The sequence below is a fragment of the Diadema setosum genome, chromosome 19 (genome assembly GCF_964275005.1).
Source record: "Diadema setosum chromosome 19, eeDiaSeto1, whole genome shotgun sequence".
In the NCBI taxonomy this organism is placed as follows: domain Eukaryota; kingdom Metazoa; phylum Echinodermata; class Echinoidea; order Diadematoida; family Diadematidae; genus Diadema; species Diadema setosum.
In genome coordinates this window covers 51,355-73,311 of record NC_092703.1, presented here as the reverse complement: position 1 = coordinate 73,311, position 21,957 = coordinate 51,355, and the positions used below count along the sequence as shown (strand labels likewise).

The 21,957-nt window shown below is 39.7% G+C and overlaps 2 protein-coding genes across 2 annotated transcripts in view; one reads left to right on the top strand and one right to left on the bottom strand.

The window, feature by feature from the left end:
- The window catches only part of LOC140243149 (centrosomal protein of 162 kDa-like), a 37,566-nt gene extending 33,209 nt beyond the window's left edge, over positions 1 to 4,357 (bottom strand). Inside the window, exon 1 of the mRNA XM_072322878.1 lies at positions 4,271 to 4,357. The gene's annotated coding sequence lies outside the window, so the exon portion shown is untranslated. The remainder of the gene's footprint in view (positions 1 to 4,270) is intronic.
- A 225-nt stretch (positions 4,358 to 4,582) lies between these two features.
- Positions 4,583 to 17,715, top strand: LOC140243128 (nuclear migration protein nudC-like). Its single transcript, XM_072322856.1, has 9 exons — positions 4,583 to 4,695; positions 8,424 to 8,501; positions 9,277 to 9,492; positions 10,216 to 10,287; positions 12,320 to 12,433; positions 13,091 to 13,279; positions 14,710 to 14,793; positions 15,414 to 15,532; positions 16,644 to 17,715. Exons 1-9 carry the CDS (start codon positions 4,621 to 4,623, stop codon positions 16,693 to 16,695), a joined length of 999 nt encoding a protein of 332 aa, XP_072178957.1. The 5' UTR covers positions 4,583 to 4,620; the 3' UTR covers positions 16,696 to 17,715.
- The last annotated feature ends 4,242 nt before the right edge of the window (positions 17,716 to 21,957 follow it).

Sequence of the window (21,957 nt, the reverse complement as noted above, 5' to 3'; positions counted from 1 at the left end):
CCCAGTATGCATTGCGCATGACGTCACAAACTCACTTTCCTCAGTGGAGCACCGCGAGCGCAGCCCAGCTACGAATCGATCTCCCATTGCACTGCTGACTGCGGCGCGGTATCTGCATGCCTGCTGAGGTATGCCTAGTTGGCGCTACCGCAGGAGTCCGTACACTGTTTTAGGAGTGCTGTTGCCAAATGCTGTATTCCTTTATTCAAATGATCTTTGGTATATATTTATATAAAATCCGTCAAAGATTCATGTAAAATAATTGCAATGTTATAACATTTTCATTTTATTGAAATATGATATATATTTTAATATTGCCGTACTTATTAGTGTCCACCCCATCATTTACAATTCATTGGCTATTGTTGTCATCAGAGTGATCAGGCATACATGTACGTCTGCTGCTGCCAAATGCTATCACAATCCGCGATCGTTTTTTTCAACTTCTGAGTGTAAACAATCTGAAATCAGTCTGTCAATTTCAGAATTATTGCCTCTCTTGTTGTCTGAGACTGTTGAGTATGTCTGACGGTGGTAAATTACGACAGTATAACTTAACCGCGGAAGAAACGCCAGCGCCAGCTTCATCATGGTACCACCGCCGGTAACTGCGACCAGCAGCCCCATACACATAGCGTAATGGGACTGCGTACTGTAGCATTCAGGATCATGATCGGGTAGCATCGCGGATAAATATCAACTTAAAATTGAAATATTTCTTCAATTTGAAGACTTAACAGTAAAGTTAAAGCAGGGCTTGACACTAACTTTATTTTTCGGTGGCCCGATGGGGCCACCAAAATCATCAATTTCAAACTTTTGGTGGCCCGAGAGAAAATTTGGTGGCCCGAAAAAAAAAAAAAAACATTGATAAAAGTCCATTTTTTTTTTATAACTCGCACACTCACTGCATGCATTTATGCATTTCCGGCGCAAAAACTTACAAATTTTTTGACACACTTTTCAAAAAATTTTGGTGGCCCGAGGTGGGCCACCAAATTTGCCCTTTTCTGAAATTTGGTGGCCCGACTTTCATTTTTGGTGGCCCCGGGCCACCGGGCCACCGTTTGTGTCGAGCCCTGGTTAAAGTATTGACAACAGGCTTTGGGCAACGTTTGGTTCTGCCAATAGTCTTTTTCTGTTCAAATTGATGACTTAATGTGACTCGGTCGAGAGGAACCTTGGAGAGCTACACTGAATTATTGACGGCCAGCACAGGCGCACACACAGAGACATCTCTGTGCGCACACATCTCCGGTTATGCGCTGGCCGTCAATTCAGTGTAGCTCTCCCAGGTTCCTCTCGACCGAGTCACATTAAGTCATTAATTCGAACAGAAAGGGACTATTGGCAGAACCAAACGTTGCCCGAAGCCTGTTGTCAATACTTCGACTTCACTGGTAAGTCTTCAAATTGAAGAAATTTTTTGATTTTAAGTTGATATTTATCCGCGATACTACCTTATCATGATCCTGAATGCTACAGTGCGCAGCCCCATTACGCTATGCGTATGGGGCTGCTGGTTGCAGTCACGCCGCCGATGGGGAGTATTGTAGCTGCCCATGCGATAAATTACCAGTTGACAAACGGGACGTAGTTGGAATCGGTCAGATATTTATTCTCAACGGTCGTACCCGTGAAACTGTAAAGAAAATTATATAAGTAAAATATACAACAATAAGATCTAATTCAGTTTCACAAATTACAATAAAATTGCTTTGTCATTCATATATGTCTAATGAATGTTTTACACTAAAATTATGCATTTATACAATAATCACTAAAATTATATACATCTATAGATCACAGTGCTTTCAACCTCACATTTGCTAAAGAGTAACATCAATACTAATTCGATCACTCTTCACAATATATTCATTGTTAAATCTTAACCTCTATGTACAAACATATGAAATACTACAATCATAAGAATCACATTGTATATAAGACTTAATACAATCATATTTAAATTGCTTACCTCTTTGGTGAACATTGTATCACATATAAGCAGCTTGTTTATGGTTCATTGACTTTGATTCCTTTTCCTTTAAAGATTTCGTTGCTGAATGTGCCTTCGATGTTTTCTGTAGTAGCTACAGATGTGAAACTGATCTGAGCGTATAAAATCATTCTACTATTTGGTTACCATTACAAGATCAAAGGGAAGCGCCTGCGCGCATACAATAATCAAAGCATACCGCCTAGCGTATTCTAGGGCAATACGCGCATCTAACAATACCGCCAGGGAGAGTAACTGTTACCATGGCAGCAGCCTGGGGACTGCTGCCACAAGTATGACGAGACTGCATGGAGTAGTATTTGTAAGTTTTGACGACAAACTTGTCAATTAAAATATTGGAGAGCCATCTTGCACACCTTTCCCGCTCATTTTCTGGGTTCGGAATGGCAAAAAAACTCTTCTTCTGGCCATCGCCCGGTTTATTAGAACATCCAAACGCTCACACATCGGCATTTTCGATCATGCCGCGTGTATCCGCTGCGTGGCCGGAACCACGCGGAACGCTACCGCTTGCTCGGCCCGTGTCGCCGTTGCTCAAGCAGGGCTCCCCGAGCCAGCTGACGCTCCAAACAAAAAGCAATGTGATTCTAATACGTCACATGATCTTTCTCGCCGGCGTACAGAAATTGAACAGTTACGATTCAAAATTAGTGATGCTAAAAAATCGATTGTGACAAGTTGGGAGGGTATTTTTCAATGAAACTTAGCCATTTATGGTCCTTGATTTATGTAGATTATGGTGAAATTTATTCAAAATCGTCCGGACTTCTCCTTTAACGTTAGGAATCAAGGATAGTTGGGGCCAGGGCAGGGGAAGGGTCCGGGGTAATTCAATTGCATACTTGCCAACATTTTCATTTGAGAAAGCGGTAGAATCCAGGAATAGGATGCCTATGATGCGAGCAGCGCTAGCTTGAATGCTAATGAAATCTTTCAAAAGCGGTAGATCTATTCTACCGCCAAATGCGGCATGCGGTAGAGTTGGTAAGTATGCAATTGCCCAGCCAGGCCAGGGGGTAAATTAATTGCCATAGACATAGATCCTAGTCATACTGCTATAGACCCCTTTAGCTCCAGCACTACAGTGCTCCTCTCCAGACTCCATATTGACGTTCTACAGTACGGTTGTTAGGCTGCTGACGACTAGAGCCCAGAGGGTGTATACTTAGACAGAAAGATCCGTCTCCCGCGTCTGTCCGGAGGACTCTTTTATATTTTGCCATTTAACGCTGTCCTCCGTAGACGGAGGGGATCCGTGAAGCCAGACGCAGTCTCCGCGGAACATTCCCCGCACCCGACGGACAGATACAGACCGATCTTTCGGTCAAGTGTATACTATGCCATGGCCAGGTAACTATACACCGCCCAGTCGCCGCTGTACATACGTAGCGCGAACAGCGTCTGGTCGGGCTGGCCATGGGGTACGCTTCACGTTCGTTTGGGCTAGTCATTCTTGCTAGTCGCAGTTACACACAAGCTTGATATGTTTATTCAAGAGTGGAGAGCAGCAACATGGTCAAATAGAATCTGTACAAATTATAGAATGTTTAAGGATAATTTGATGTTAGAGAAGTATTTACAAGTCTTGTGTAAGAAAGATTTACATATTAGGCCTACATTAAGTAAATTCAGATGTAGATCTAATGGATTACCCGTTAATAAGGGCAGGTTTGATGCAAGCCTGACAGATGAATTGCATTGTACTATTTGTTCATCCGATGATATAGGGGATGAATTTCATTATATTTTTGTTTGTCCCTTTTTCAACAAAGCGAGATTATTGTATTTACCAAGTAGCTTGACGGCCAGTAGACCAAGTGCATTACATATGGCCAAATTATTCAATTCAACTAATGCTTGCCATTTGAAAAAACTAGCCAAATTTGTCAGAATTATTATGTTTCAGTTCTCTTCAATACCAAAGAAGAAAGACAGTATTTTTGTAGAAAGTAAAGTAGATGTGAATGTTTGTACACGTAGTGGTAGAGTAGTTAAACGTCCTTTACGCCTTGTTTTGTAAACATATTTATTTATATCTGTTATTTTCACACGTACATGTACATTATCACTTATATTTTTGTATTCATATAGGGCCTATTGTAAATATGTTTGTACTCTCATACCCCGAGAGGGGGTCGATAGAGTCAATAAAATCTTACAAATCTTACAAATCTTAAAAATCCAGGACTGGACTGGAGGAACTCTACAAAAGAAGCATCATCAACAAAACATTAGCATACCGGTACTTACATGAACTTCAATTACTAAGGTGTAAATTCAATCTGCAATTAGAACAGCTTTTCCTAGCCCCTTGAAATTAAACTCCGCGCGTTTCGAGCCGGCGAGTCTCGTTCGTATTGCTTTATGATGTTTACGTACATGCGATATGCATGGCGGCTGCTAGAACCGCGCTGACTGCATGAAATGTGCAGTTGCAGCTTTACGTGTAGAAGCGCGCGCACGCATAGAAGCGCACTAAAAAATCCTACGTGCGACTATCTGGCCGCGCGCGCCATCGCCACTGACCACGCACACCACACGGTCACACCACGGTACGTACGTCAACAGTTGCCACTAATCGCACCGTGCACAAACTCAAAATGGCCGAAGATGAGGAGAGATTTGACGGAATGCTGATGGCAATGGCCCAGCAACATGAACAGGGAATCCAACAGGTATAACTATTATGAGCATGGAATTAATTTGAAATGTACATACCAAAGGAACAACGATCTAACGTTCGTATGAATACCCAAACATGCTTTCGCGAAGAGCGTATCTTCATAGTCCCACTCATTTGTTATTATGTCACGTAATTTTATCGTGCAGCCGGAGCGGGAGGCTACGGCCATGGCAACATGCCCATGGCATTGCATTGGCCACGGCCCGGGTTTGCCTTGATACGCATAAAAGCATACCGTCCATACGGTCCACGAGCACGAACCCGATCCGAGGCTGAGAGTTGTCCATGCATTCTTACTTTAGACCCTATATCTGTCTTCTTCTTCTTTGCTTGAATTCCTCCGGTCAGGAGAACTGCCCAAGTTGCAGAGTTATCTAAAAGTTGCAGCATGATCCGAGAAGAGTGAGCCCGGCCTGGTGTGGTGAGGTGACGAGCGCGATCCGAGCGCGCGGCGCGGGAACACAACACTTCTGTGTTTGTTTTTGTTTGTTTTTTTGTGGGTTGGGGGGGGGGGGGGTGGCAGGGGCAAAATCTGGATGGGGGCAAATTTTTATGTGATGGTGTGAGATCCTCGGCGAGGGAGCGAAGCGACCAAGTGAAGTGGGGGGAGGGTGCCCCCCTCCCACCACCAGTGACCACGGTAGGGCCTAGGGACTTTTTGCCTGGTGGTATTAACCATGTTAACAGGAGAGTCAAGGGCCTAACGTTAAGCCCTAACTGCGACCAGCAGCCCCATACGCATAGCGTAATGGGGCTGCGGATGCGCGGACTGTTTTGATAGTTTTTTTGTGATGGTAATACTAATTGAGTCATCAATTCAAACAGAAAGGGACTATTGGCAGAGCCAAACATTGCACGAAACCTAGTGTTGTCAATACTTCAACTTCACTGGTAAGTCTTCAAATTGAAGAAATTTTTCGATTTTAAGTAGCGTTTTTCATATAGAAATCATATGTACACCAAGCCATGAAATGAGATCAATTATCCGTAGATTGATACGTAATATACACATGAAAAGTGTTGAAATCAGCCGATTTTTTCGTTTTCTTGTAAAAATCTTGCATTTTAATAACTTTTCACATTTATGATTTTCCCATTATAGTAGCGAGTGCCCTAGTGGCCGCTAGCAGCTTTGATTTGCCGATCATCGTAAGTAGAGAGCTGAGCCAGCGCGCGGCGTCCGCGGGCAGGCGTAAATCACACAACACCCATAGCGACTCCTGCGGCAGCAACCGCAAAGCTCTTCACGGGCTCCGATCGGGCCAGCCAATTTCACTGAAACAGGCATTGCAAGGTCCATTTCGTGTACCATTGTAACATACTGTGCCTACGTGAGATCGATAAATTTTCCTTTCAAAAAATCAGAAAACACTTCAATTTTGAAAAAAATGAAGTTTCGATACTGCCATATTTTGCGCAATGTCGATTAAGTACAAAAATACACCCAAGGTCACGACAAATAAGTGCGAAATTTCGACTTGGCATGCCAAACAGATCGTCCTCCTCGGGTTACTAGCGGTATGTAGCAGACGCAAACCCACATACAGGATGGCAAAAGTAGTTCAGGTTTGTGATTCGAACATGTTGTTTGCAGTACGTCCGTATTACTTTTGAAAAGAATGATATCAATGCACCCGTCATAACTGCTACAGCTAGCGATCGTCGCGAATGGGCTCAGAAACTGAGCACTGCGTGTGTAGAAAACGATGTACATGCGCGAGAGCGCCATCTAGTGCTGAACGACGAATGCTATTTTAAGTTGATATTTGTCCGCGATACTACCCTGTCATGATCCTGAATGCTACAGTCCGCAGCCCCATTACGCTATGCGTACCAGTATGGGGCTGCTGGTCGCAGTTAAGGAGGGTCTACCGTTAGGCCTACAAAATGAAAGTCGTGTTTATCATGTTTTTCTAGACCTAGGTAGATCTAGAAATCTAGAGCATTTAAAAGCAAATTTCTAGGGAATTAAACATAGATCTATAACTAGTGAAAAAAAAAAAATCAGTGCGATGGACTACATGTATGATTAAATTAATAAATTTCGCAACACACAGGATACCATACCAGGTACATACTGCATACATGTAATGTGACGGTGTGAGATCCTTGGTGAGGGAGCGCAACGATCGAGCGGGGGAGGGTGTGGCAAGTATGGAGACTGCCTCATTTGCTGTTCGGGGGGTGGGGGGTGGGGGGTGGGGGGAGCAAGAGGATAGCTTAGAACAGGCCGCACTGCGTTCTGTCAAGGTCAGCAAACATTTGTTTGCTCAGATGGCAAACTCCACTCCATAGAGCATGCATGGAAGACAGTAAACACTTCCAGAGGACAGTGACTATGCTTGGTGTCAATCCACACCGGTGAGCCCCTGCACCAGCAAGGTCATACAATGTTTTCCTACCTCTTCATGTCATTGTTGGAGCAGGGTCACAGAACATTGCAAAAGGAGAAAGTTCAGTTCATGCCAGTTGTGGGTGTGCCTTCAATAGTGCAATAGTGTCTCCACCAAGATGCTAATGGCTTGACGGCTGTGTGTAGAAGAGACAATGGCACTCTTTCAGGAATTGATCTTACTAAACTACCAAGTGGAGGAGTACTAGTGAGTGACATCCAGCCCGGTGCAGATTGACTCCAAGTTCACTGTGTCCAAAAGCATATGTCTTGCTGTCATCAACTTACAGGGATTGTATAGTTTTTGTTAAGACCTTTTTTTAAAAACATTCTTTTAACATTTTGTGGTGAGATAATGAGTGACCTCTAATGAAATATGCAAGAGCATGTAATTCCCAGAGGAATTCAACATTTATTTAATGAAAATTGGTTTTGAAATGGCTGAGATATCCAAAACAGATCGATCCTCATAAAAAGTGGGACCCACCTTTCATTAGGATTGCTTTGTTTTCCTTTGTTTTTAGATGTCTCAGCCATTCTAAAAACCGATTTTCATCAAATAAACTTTAAATTCCTCTTAGAATGGTAGGCTTTGTACTATTTCATTCGTGGCTTCTTGGTATCTTGCAAAAACGTTGGTATCTCACAAAAAATCCCAATCCTCATCTCCACCAATACTATGCTCTTGGGAATGCTGAGACCCGCAAAAGTTAAGGGCAGTGATTTGACTTGGTCAGTAATGTGACTGCCTCCCAATCCAATCCAATCCAATCCAAGTGAAATGATCAAGGTTCATGACTTCCAAGTCTAGCTGAGCAATCTTGTTAGTAATCATACTGTCCCCTCCAGCCTTGTAAGAGGCATTCTTAACACTGTCCCTCAGATGGGACAGTGTAGATGTGAGTTAGCCACAACTCATGCATGTAAAAGATCCCACTACATTCATTCATTTCAAAGGGCAGGTTCTTCAGGTGAAGTGGTCCACCTTTTTACCTGCAGAAGAAAAATGGGGAATAATGCTGACCCTTTGTGGTTTTCCTCAGGTGACTACAGTAGCAGTTGTCAGCAAATGGTATCAACCTTACTTGTATGTGAAGAAGAAGAAAAGAAAAGGAAGAGGAAGAAGAAAAAAGAAGAAGAAGAAGAAGAAGAAGAAGGAAAACAAAGAAAAAAAATAGCTCTGTGTCTATAAACAATGGTGGTGAGTGATGGAGAGGTGACAAAATTACAAGTTATCAAGAAATTGTAGTACTATGCAAAGCTAAAGTTTGAAGTGACATCCTTTCACAAGAGAAAAATATCACTTGCCTATTACACGTATATTGCAGTTGATCAACACATTCTTTGGTTTCCTGAGACGGAAGACAGACTTCTTTGTTGGTGCACAACAGGGGCAAGCTGAAAAGGTGAGAACTAGATGTTGGGCAAATTACCAAAGAACCATCGTCCTCGAGGGAGGGAAATGATCTGTTTAAAACAAACAGACAAAAAAAAGTAGTTGATTGGAATGCTGGAACTTTGTGTTTATGAAATTCAAAAGCGGGTTAGAATGTTTGCACAAGTCATTTTGTGACATATCTGCAAATATCTGAGAGGAAATTGTCCATTTTTATTTATGGATTGAAAAGTGAGATTACAGTCCAATGATCAGAAATATTTCCAATATTAAGGCAATCCTAATTTCACTGAGGACAAATTATTGGATGTGTTGGCTGATAAATCCAAATAGTTTTTGAAAAATCTAGGTGATATGTTATCAGTGAAATCTAATTTTGTGTGCAGTCATATGCCCATGGTCATTTCTGCATGAATGACAATTGTAAATGTTTAAAGCACAAAATATATACAGTAGATAATTTAGGGTGCCGAAACGGCTCCTAACATGCTTGAAGTATATGCAATATACTCACCAAGACAAAACTTGCAGAATTATAGGTCACAATATGGGGTTTGATTTTTGTTGTATTTAATTTATCTCATCTTTCTTTCCATCTTACTCTTTCGCCAATGCCTCTGTTTTCTTCATTCCATCTCATCTTTTTATTTTCTTCTCCCAATCCTCCCTATCATCTCTGGTTTCTTCACTTCATCAAAGTTGTACCTTCAACAAAGTGTATGTGTTTCATGATGTAAAATTGTGTTAATAGCTGTTTGCATTAATATAAATGTTTACCCTCTCAGGTAGTGATTGACTGCTTCAAGACCCACCAGAGGCTTGCTACTGAGGCCAAGAAGAAGAAGGAGGAAGAAGCTGCTGCTGCAATGAAGGCCAGGGAAGAGCGTCAGGCCAAGGAGAAGGCAGCCAAGCTGGCAGCAGAGGCAAAGATAAAAGAGGAGCCAAAGATCCAGGAATTGACTGATGAGGAAGCAGAGCGACTACAGGCTGAGCTGGACCAAGTGAGAGTCAAGAGGAAACAAGAACTTTACAAACACATTAATGTGAAACTTTGCAATGGTTTCACATCAACACATTGCTGAATTCTCCACTTTTGATATGAGTTGATATGATCTATGAGAGTTTTAGGAATGATTTATGTCATCAAGTGAATTCTGACACTCTGAAATCTCAACCTGTAGATGTAAAGATTTGTTCTCCAGTATCGGGTATTTCATAGTTTGATCTCTGTGATGCCAGGACAGCATAACATGTCCTCAATATTGGAAGTTTGTACAGTGTGTAAGTAGTAAGGGATCCTTTAGGCACTTCTCACCATATTGATTTTTTTTTTTTTTTTGAGACATTGAGACGTCACTGAGGTTAGTGTGTGCAGAGTTCTTTGCCTTTATATATCACAGTGATTTATCTTAGAGCTGATTGTTGAATAAAAGATTTTCACATATGGATGTTAATGCTGGTGTTTAGGACTCTCACTACCATACATACAAAAGCCCTAAAGCCATGTCAACAGGCTATAAGGTTTTTATCTATTCTTTAATGTTTATGCTCCATCCCAAATGTATCGTCACGATATAAGGAAGACTTAAGCACACAGAGAGTGATTGAGACCTACATGAAAACTCATACTAGCCTTAGTTTTTCCCAATATGAACATTGAATGAGAAAGTGAATGCTACTGTTGACATCAAACTTTTGTGGTTGTCACTTTGTACTTATTACAGAAAAAACAGCAGGCAGAATCTGCCCCAGCAGAGGAGGATAAGAAGAACTCAGAAAAGTCCAACAAAGATGGGGTAAGACACTTATTTCCATTTTCTCAGAAGGGTGGGTTTGAAGTCTTCTAGATGTTGATATGCTAGAGTTGTGACCTACCAGCTTTGTGTACACTTGCACTCTTCCCAAGAGAAGAAATGTTGCTACACTGTATGTCTCAACTTTGACCATTAAAGGGTACACAATGTTGGAGGAACATATATACATTAATATGAACACTTCATTACTAGTCACCTACAAACAGATGGGATATCATACGATTTCAGAAGTAAACATGTTTCATTTGTAACAAATTTATATAAACAATTTTCATTCATGGGGAACAGCCAGATGCTGGGTATCATTTGATTTATCTTTAAAGATAATATAAAGTTTTGGTGTTACCTCAAAAGTTTCCCTAAATTTCCTCGTCTTAGTTTGTGTTTCAGGTTAAAGTACCTTTCATATAACTAACACTGTGAGACTTACTCGCCCCAAAGTGCTCTCATGTCTTAGTAATCATGCAATGATGGTTTCGTACCAGAGCCGTACGGCGGCGAGGTAGCACACGTATTGTACGAAACCAATATTGCATGATAACTGCGACCAGCAGCGTGCAGCCCCATACGCATACTGAGTAGCTAACTGCGACCAGCAGCCCCATACGCATAGCTAAATGGGGCTTCGCATTGTAGCTTACAGGATCATGACAGATTTAGTATCGCAGGTAAATATCAACTTAAAATCCAAAAAATTCTTCAATTTGAAGACTTACCAATTAAGTTGAAGTCTTGAAAACAGGCTTCGAGCAACGTTTGGTTCTGCTAATAGTCCCTTTCTGTTCAAATTGATGACTGAATGTGACTCGGTCGAGAGGACCTTGGGAGAGCTACACTGAATTGACGGCCAGCGCATGCGCACACAAACATCTTATCCGTTCGTGGATTTGAAATTTGTTCGCATGTGATGTGTGCGTATGCGCTGGCCGTAGTAATCAGTGTATGTAGCTCTCCCAAGGTCCTCTCGACAGAGTCACATTCAGTCATCAATTCAAACAGAAAGGGACTATTGGCAGAACCAAACGTTGCCCAAAGCCTGTTTTCAAGACCTCAGCTTAATTGGTAAGTCTTCAAATTGAAGAATTTTTTTGATTTTAAGTTGATATTTACCCGCGATACTAAATCTGTCATGATCCTGAATGCTACAATGCGAAGCCCCATTACGCTATGCGTATGGGGCTGCTGGTCGCCATGCGTATGGGGCTGCTGGTCACAGTTATTTGCATGATTACTAAGAAGTGAGAGCACTTTGGGGCGAGTAAGTCTCACAGTGTTAGTTATTTGAAAGGTACTTTAACCTGAAACACGGAAATTCAGGGAAACTTTTGAGGTACCAAAACTTTTTATTATCTTTAACAAACAATATGCATGCACATTGTACCTTGTCACAACTAAACGACCTGCATATCATATGATCCCCAAAGCATTTGTGAAAATGCAATAAGATGATTAAGCAGTGACAACATGAAAAAACCTTTACAAAGCAAAAGATCACTAGCATGTTTTTCTTTCAAATTCCATTACTGGTATGGCTGGCATTAACTCCAAATTCAAAGTCATGTCATATTGATCAGGACAACGACAGTGAAGAGAAAACGTGTCACACTACATTTGTGAAAACTGCCTAAAGAAGTGGTCATCTGATAGTGAAAGACAGTTAGGCTTACGTTAAGGTTTGAAAACCAGCACAGAAACAGGACATGTGAATCTTACAATATCTTCAGGTAGCAAGGTCCAACACTATGTTAATTGTGTGTATTCTTACAATTTTCCCGCAATTTTGTTAAAACATTCAACATCACCATAGAAAATTAAAATCAAGAAGAGAAATAATCTCATCTTATTTTCTGGTATGTAGCCATGTAAAAAGATGTCATAGAACATGAGAAAATCCTTAGACTTTGGACAGCTAAGATCATTGTTCTCTGTTTGAGTCAGACAAACCATTTTCAAGTTATGTCGTAGTGCACTGAATTTCTGCTCTCGCCTCTCCCCCCACCCCACTGGATTTCAGTCTGATGATGATGAAGAGGAAAGTGAGGAGGATAAAGCCAAGCTAAAACCGAACTCTGGAAATGGGGCAGATCTACCGAACTACCGATGGACACAAACTCTTGGAGAACTGGAGGTTTGTTGTAGCCCCTTTCCTTCCTAGAGTAAGGTGCTGTGCTGGTAACACTCATCTTTAGAGTTATATCCTTTATTGGTCACACTCTAATACATTTTAAAAAGTACAGTTAAACTCAACCAGTGCCTCAAAAACCTTGTATTTCTTTTACTACCTCGAGGCTGCCTCGAGGACACCAATGAGACTACAGTGTACATTGTTGCTAAAAAATGACATTATGTTACTTTATAATCTGTGAATTTGGATTAAAAGAATTATATAGGCACCTACAGTGAACTCCTGTTATAGCGAAGTCTTCGGGACCTGCAATTTCCTTTTGTTATATCACATTTTGTTATAACCAAACAAATAAACAGTAAAAATACATAGAGTGGATCATTTGCAGCCTGAATTTTTACTTTGTTGTAACCAGAATTTTGTTATAACCGTGTTCGTTGTAATGGGAGTGCCCTGTAATCTAAATTGCAGTCATTTTGTAATAGAGCATTTATGGAATGTTTACTTTTGTGCTAGACATTCAAACATTGTTTAGTAATTGATAATCATGGCTAGGTTTAATGATGACACAGGAAGGTGTGGTACTAGAGATTGCATGGCTTACAGATGAACATTATCACATTTATCTTTTTACCCTTTTTTTTCTGTCATTTTCCTCAGGTGCACATTCCAATGCCAATGCCTGTCAAAAGTCGAGATCTTGTCGTGGCCATTGATAAGCGTCACCTCAGAGCGGGCTTAAAAGGTCATGACCCCCTCTTGGATGGTGAGACATATAATGAACTCAAGGTTGAAGAATGTAGTTGGGTCATCCAGGACAAGAAGGTTGTTATTCTCTACCTTGAGAAGGTGAGTAAATCTTAGTCCTCAGGATCACTGCAATGATGTCAGAATGCAGTGTTTGTTGAGCACACTAGTATGAGAGGCATTCTATTGATAATCTTTACATAATAATAGAAGCATTAATCTTCTGAAAAACAATAAAATACACAAGAATTAACACTTTTTTGCTGCAATCACACAACTGATGACAGAGATCCTGGGAGGGGGAGGTGGAAGCAGCCCCCCTCTGGTTGTAGCATATCTAAAAATGCCCAGCCTGATTAGCCTTAAGTTGAGACCTGGGAACTCCTAGGAATGATCACTCCATTAATATAATCCAAGTTACAAAAAAAAAAAAAATGCACACACCAGTTTCTCTGTAGTCAATCTATCCTGAAAGTTTCATATTTTTTCCAATCCTGTGTAGATCCAAGGTTTCTCATTTACACATCTTAATGTGAGTTTTCATACTAACATTATCTTGAATAGTTGCCCCAAGGTTACAAGCCTTAAAAATATACAAATGTTGATGATATGTCACCAAATCTCTTATATCCAACATACAATATACATGAAGGACTAAGGAAAAGGTCTGTACAACAATAACAAGGTTTATTCACATAGTGTACAGTAGCCACTCCTTTAATAACACTGATCTGCCAGAGGGCGTTGACATTACTACATCATCATGACCAGCTACTGTAAAACCAGAAGTGTTTGCAAGCATTTTAATTTGGCGAATTTTGCAAGAGCCAAGATTTGCAAAATTAAAATGAATGCAAAGTTCTTTCCTGCACTATATGCACTGAATGCTGGTGGCAATTTGCAAAAATTTCAAGCTGCGAAAAAGATCATTGGCTCCAATTTGTGGAAATTGTATGCCATGAAAATTTTTTTCACTTTACAGTAGTCATCTTTATGTTTGAATCTAGAGAGATGTGATAAAATGATGTGTTTAAAGGGTGTGTACGGTTCTGGTTGAGGTGAGGATTTAGCTTGTAATGTTTTGCGAGATATTCAGAAACCACTCTATGAGATGTCAAAGAGCATGCAATTCTAAGGGGTATCAAAAGTTTATTTGATGAAAATCGGTTTTGAAATGGCTGAGATGTCCAAAAACAAGGTGAAACAAAGAGATCCTAGTAAAAGATGTGGCCTGTCGCTTTTTATTATTATCACTTTTTTTGGATATCTCAGCCATTTGAAAACCAATTTTCATCAAATAAACGTTGAATCCTTCTTAAAATTACATGCTCTTTCATATTTCATAAGAGGTTTCTCCTTATCTCACTTAATAATGTTATAAACCTGAATCCCCACCTCAACCAGTACTGTACAGTTCCTTTAAGGATGTAAGTATTTGGAAGGATTCTCTTGTCTATGTGTCTAAATGTTCTTCAGTTTACTCATATGCTTGAATTTTGATTTATGTTGTTGATTTGTTTCCTTTATTGCAGATCAACAAGATGGAATGGTGGGACAAACTTGTCTCTTCTGATCCCTCAATTAACACCAAGAAAGTCAACCCAGAGAACTCAAAGGTAGCAACCAGTCAAATGATGTTCATGAAAATAACCTTCCCACCAAGATATACTCATGATAAACATTACAAAGCCTTGCTGCAAAGGTTGTGTAAAACAGAAATGACTGTATAGCTTTGGTGCAAGTAGTGTGTATTAAAAACAACTAAATAATGAGGAAGTTTAGATAGACAGATATGCAGCTTTTAAACCCAAATCAGAAACATAGTAGGATGTGAACTCCATTTAGAGATAAAGTCTTTCATGATATGTTTTTGACATTTCTTGTTAGCCTTTAGCATCACTAAACTCAACAAGTATCAGTATCATGCTTACACCTACATTTTAAATGTGTGTGTGTGTGTGTGTGTGTGTGTGTGTAATATCATGTGTACATACAGTTTGTATACACTCATCCTCCTGTAAGTTGAGATACATGTATGTTGACGTACAAGGTACGTAAATAAGCAGGGGTACATACTACCAGAGGGGGAAAAAAACAAACTATGATACATGTAGCAAGTTGTAGTTGTCATGCTGTCAAAGAAGTTATACTGTTATGTTATGCTTGGACTAGGCTGAATATTCTTGTCTGTTGATTAAAGAAGATTACCTAGAAATCTTTATTTTTCTGTGTACAGCTGTCAGACCTGGAAGGAGAAACAAGGAGTATGGTGGAGAAGATGATGTATGATCAGAGACAAAAAGCAATGGGCTTACCAACATCAGAAGACCAAAAGAAGCAAGAGATTTTACAAAAGTAAGAGTCTCTCTACAAACCAGTACGCTGTATGTGTGTATTGTTTTCTATGCTGCAAATCACTACTTTTACTTCTTGACAACACTTCTTTCTACTGTCTTGCAGCGGTTGTTTACCACACATATGCAATTTTATGCTTTTGTTTTACAAGTCCCAATTCACAAACATACCGAATTCTTCCAAGATTCTAGGGGAATAGATGCACTTAAAGAACAATGAACATCAGTCAATACATGTCATATGGCGATCATCTATGGTGTTTTGTACACAATATAGTGAGATGTTGGTTGTGAGAAGTACGATAATAATGTGTGTATTGAGGTATGTAACGATGTTAAAAGGCCAACACCTGTATTTGCAGCAATTAGAAAAAAAATAATAATAGATGTAGATCGCTATCTTCTTCATTTTCTTTTCAAAGCTCATTACTCCATAATGGGTTTACATTATATAAATGATGACTGGCGTGGGAGGGAAGATACCGAATGTTTTACCCGAAGGGTGTGAAATGCTATTGAGGGAGGTTATAAGTCCTGAGACGAAGTCAAGGGACTTATAGTCTCCCAAAATAGCATTTCAAACCCTGAGGGTGGAACGTTTGGTACATGTTCCCGACAACAAAAGTCATCATCTGTTATATTATATGGGTTAGTCAAATTATCACACTTTCGTACGCATTACAATGATCGGTCAACTGCTTTTTCACATTGTATGGAATAGGCAAATTCATCCTATCGATTGCGTGAAAAATATGATCGTTCAATCGTGTGGTATCGTTTGTCATTCGTTACGTGAAAATGTTTTCCCATGGGAGAACATTACAAAAATGTTCTGCCCATGGGCGAACATAACCAATATGCCTCATATACATATGAATGTGCCTCCATCACGTGACTGTGTCTAGCCAATCACTAACCTGTATTTGAGTAACCCATTTAATATTGTAATTTGTTGCCTTTAGTGTTCTCAAGGGACTTTAATGATATCTGTGTGTACTATTTAAAAGAGGATGATGACAACAAATCATTGACTTTTGTAACCTCTGCTATATTATCAGGGTTAGTCTAGAGTGATCATTTTTTATTCTCCTTCTTGATTCTTTCTTCGACAGGTTCATGAAGCAACATCCAGAGATGGATTTCTCCAATGCCAAGTTTAACTGACATGGATGAGGTCCGGGCAAGATGTTTTAAATTCCTTCCATCAACAAGATTCATGTTAGGAATCTATTTCCAAAACAAGCTTTTTCTTTGAAATATTTTGAAGCATATTATTGTAAGTGAATCAAAGTAAGGTTATTCAGCCTATCAGACTTGAGTTTCCAATGCTACTTTGAACCTCATGAATGTTAGACTGAAAAGGATACTTTTGAACTGTAAAGTAAGAATATTGCATTGAAGAGTCATGACATAGTGGAGATGTATGTATTTTGACAAAAACTGTATCCCGATTTATACATGTTGTCATCATCCCTGCAGAAGTTCTATCCATTTCTTGTAATTGTTTATGCAGATATTATGAGTGCCAAGCGGTTCAGAACTAATGGCATGAACCTGACTGAATAATGTTGTCTGCATTATTCTTGTGAGAATATGTAATTATGATTCACACCTTGCCTGGTCTAAGCTGCCATCTGCTTCCCCCTGTTTATCTGTGTGTGGATCCCACTCTCACACCACTAGCTGTGCAGACCATGAGCACACTCTAGAGGAACATTGCCAGAAACATTGTCATCATATTAAAGGAGCACTTGTACAAGTACATGTAGTGTGCACTTTCCAAGATTACGTGAATGCAATATTTTGTCCTATTGGATGTAGGGCCTACAGTAGGTCATTTAATCACAAATAGCTGAAAGAAATATGAATGGAATTAACAACACTTTGGGACAAAATCTGCCGACAAATATGTTTAAAAAAAAAAGAACTACCAAAAACCTGGCAATTTGTGACAATGTCTTGTCAAGGAGATCATCCACATATGTTTTGATACAGCGTATTTTACATGATGCCTTGTTGGAGAACTTGCAATAAAGAGGAAACTGTGAAAAATTGAGGACATCTTTTCCCTAAAGACTGAGGTATCCCTAAACTCTTATTGACAAATGATATGTGATCCGCTACAACAAAATGGTCCTAAAGTCGCGCACGGTCGAAGCCGTGAAAATCGAGTTTGAAGTTAGAGCATCAAAATTGGTCAAAACTTACGATTTCCTGAATTTGACATATTATTAGAGTCTGACATGTCTTCTATCATCTGTCGAAATTTTGAAGCAAAATGATGAAAGGAAAGACCAAAAAATAGCGTTTTTCTGGGCCATGTTTTTTTGGCGTTTCAACGAAGCAGAAACTGGTTCGAACATTTGGATTGAGCGCCACACATAGGCTCCGCCCCTAACAACAACCAGAGTGATCTCATTGGTCAGTTTGCTGCTTGCCGCTAACTGAAGCGTGAAGCTCGCACACTGCCCAGTCGACTGGTGCGTGAGGGCGGGTTGCGCTATGCCTAGCCGCTTCTCCTGACATCCTGGTCACTGATTGGTCGGTGAGGAGACCGCCGACGCTGTGTTTGAATGAGCATTTCGGGAGTTGCTAGGGCTTAACTTCTATTGTCCGGAGGTGAATACTGACTTGCGTGTCTCTTGATTGTGATTGCGTCGCAAGGAGAACTTTTAGGGCGCTTTTCTCGAAACAGTGATTTCCCAGACGTCTTGACATGCTCTCTTTTAAACATCGATATCTCCGCAGCCGATTATTTTTATAAGACGTGTTACATATCAATTTAAAGTAGAAAGATTAGGGAATTGTATCATGCAATTTTCAAATAATCGACCTCGCCCGACTTTAGGATCATTTTGTTGTAGCGGGTCACATATGTAAAGCATCAGTCTCTAAAACCAATATCAGGGTGTCATTATTTTCAGTGGTCAGAAGGATGGGGATTGCCCTGTAATGTTCTATCATTTATGTGTGGTTTGTTTAAACAGCTGTAAGAGAACACACATCACTTGCACATGAGAAGAGCTAACCAGGAAGAAATGCAGAGAATGTCACATGTTTTGATCCAAGTCATATCAATTAGTATACACAGCACATGTGAATTCTGTTTGGATTCTTCCATGATCTTAACCCCATTCCCTGACACATAATTTTCCTGGTAGATGACAGATACACCTGTATTTTGTCACAGCCATTGATGAGACTGTGTTAAAATGGTCAATTTACTGTATGTCTCCAACAATCAACATCTTTAGATTTCATGAAAAGCCTGTGTCCGTGCTCAGCATATTTTGTCATTCTTATGCGAGATGTGTAGCTATTCCTATATTATTGTTAGTAGTCTTCTATTGTTTATGATATAAAATACAAAGAATTTGAAAGTCGGGGACTTGAACTTCTGAAGTCTAAGGTGGGAGAAATATTGATGAAATTTAAACACAACTTAGATTCATTTAATGAATGTATTGTGTTTTATATGTAACCCAAGTCAAGAAGCAGACAGTGCAAGTTCAATGTCAGACTTGCCAGCATATATCACACTGTTATTATGTGTAGGAATTTATTTTCTTTAGGAATAGTTTGAGCCATCTTCTCATCTTGCTGAGATGATCTTGCTCATCTTCCTTGTATTGAATAGAAATGTTAATGATAAAACAAGACATTCAAACTACTAATAGGCCATTTACAACATGATTGATTTTAGCTTGGCCAGGGAGGTGAGATTCACCATCAGACCTGGCTTGGCTATGAAGGTCATAACAACAAATGAGTTACATGTATGACATTTTGCATGCACACTTGTCACTTTTGACAAACAGTTGATGCCACTCGTGGCAGAAAACCATCATGGAAATAAAATCAAAAGGAACCGAGTGTGGAAGAGTGTGGTAAAAAAAAAGAAGAAAAAAAAAAAAAAAAGAAGGGCTACCTACTTTCTGTCTTGAAGTATAAAACCAGCATGATTTTATTAGTGGAAGATTTTGCTTGAAATAGTCCCGTAAAAATAACATTCAACAGTGGTTGAACTCTGTATAGCTATTTCTTTTTACTTTTATTTGTGAAAAAGAAATTTGTGATTGATGCTTGATATTCAGACTCAGAGTAGCTACCTTTGCAGAAAATTGAGACTTTCAATCACCGAAATTTATAGATACGTACTTGATGAAGTGTAATTGGTTTATAATCAGGTACATTCAATAATTCTTGTGTGAGAGAAATCACATAGTTCTCAGAATAGGATATATTACATCTGTTAAAGTAATAGGGGAAAAAAGGCAATTAATGCAAGCACCTTGGTGTGGATTTTACTTCAAGGTCTGATGCAGCTTTGATATTGGATGATACGATGTACATTGCTTTGGTGTTTCAAAGGAGAGATTTGTAAAGCTGTACTGTATGCCCTGTGATATTACTGTATACTCTCATATTATGGAAGTCACTCCATTAATGTTCAAAGGTATGGCTAATCTTTACTAACCAATTCGTCTCCAACATACATGTATTAAACCATCTAGGAAGTAAGTCAATTGAGCATTTAATATGCATTGTACAGCAAATCAGTAACACCAATTCTGTTTTATGCACGTCACATATTGGTTCATACAGAGCACAAGTTGACAAGTTGTCATGCCTGTATCAAGCTTCAGTTAGTGTATTAAGTCCAGAGATAATCCATGTAAGCTACGTACCGGTATGTATGATGTAAGATTTACTACATTGTAGTAAACAATTTCCTCTTGAAAATCACCTCCTTGAAACAGATTTAGTACACTCAAACATGTTATACAGTGATATATGTGACCTTGCATCACAAAACGAACAAAAAGTCGCACACTCTGATTTTGCGTGAGGACTGAAAATAGGTGAAATGGGTCAACCTAGCTGATCTTGACTTTTTCATATTTTTTGAAAGAGCAAGACTTCTTCTACATTATGCTAAAATTTGGGATCATAAAACGGGCAGGAAAGTGTGTTTTTTAGCAGTTTATCTCAAACTTTTTTGGTAGAATACTGTGATTAGATGTGTCTTTAGAGTCCAATTTTCATTTCTGAGAAACCTTGTACACACTCTTCACTTTCAACTCTAATAAATTTTGAAAGGATAACGCTACTGCTTTGAAAGTTGGCATTAATTATGGACAATATTGTACTAATAAGGCATGCTCAATTTCACTTCAATTCGATAATCCCTTCATTGTTGTTACTCTGGTGGTTTACCCTCTGTTTTTTGTTGCATTCATCGCACAGGTAGCACGGCTTGGTAAAGATTAAGCGCTTAAATACACACTGTACTTCAGAGCCTCTTTTCTCAATTCACACTTTTCCTGAGTGTGTGCTTTCTTTCCAATATTTATATAGGTTAGGAGAATCCGTTTGAATTGAGTTATACATCATTTTAAAGCTTAGAGTCTGCTCTTTCAGAATCTACCCTTAACTAAAAATCTATGTCTGGCGACTTTTTGTGTGTTTTGTGGTGCAGGGTCACATATTGTGTTTACTAGGAACAAGAATGAAGTCTGTCCAAAAATGGCTTCAATATTAAATGTTTCTACTAAAATAGAAAAAAGCAAAACAGAAACACCTCAATACTTGGTTATGAAGACTGAGATAAAAGAAGGTGAGATGTTTCAATGAAGACAATTATTTCTGTACTGTCTAGTTTCATGTTTGTCTTGCTTCTATTCTTTTTTATTTCTTTGTACAATAAAGTGCAAACTCTATGCTGCCATGACAATATATAATTATTTGGTGTACCTCACTTTCTGTTCATATAGGATAGTGTTTATGATAATGAATGTTCAGAGAAAGTTTGAATTCATTGCTTTGCCTTTATAGCTGACAGAATTTGTCTCCTTCTGCACCAAGAGTGATTGCCAGGTTTTTAGCTCACTTGAGCCTTTGGCTCAAGTGAGCTATTGCGATCGCCCTTCGCCCGGCGTCCGTCGTGCGTCGTGCATAAACTTTTTACATTTTCATCTTCTTCTTGAAAACCCCAAGACCGATTTTCATCAAACTTGGCAGGTAGCATCCCTAGGGGGTTAGGAACTCAATTTGTTAAAATGGGCACCATGCCCCACCCAGGGGGCCCCCAGGGGGGCCCAAACCCCCCAAAATTAAGGAATCTGTAAAAATCTTCTTCTCTAGAGCCAGAAGTAATAGAGCTAAATTAGTACTATGAGTTAGTACATTGATGACTGTAGTTTCAAGTTTGTTCATGGCAGAATCAGGGGTGCCCCCCTTGGGACCCAGGGGAGGGGGGTGGGAGGGGTCCTAATGGGGCCTAAATTATACATTTTCATCTTCTTCTTGAGAACCCCATGACCAATTTTCACCAAACTTGGCAGGTAGCATCCCTAGGGGGTTAGGATCTCAATTTGTTAAAATGGGCACCATGCCCCACCCAGGGGCCCCAGGGGGCCCAAACCC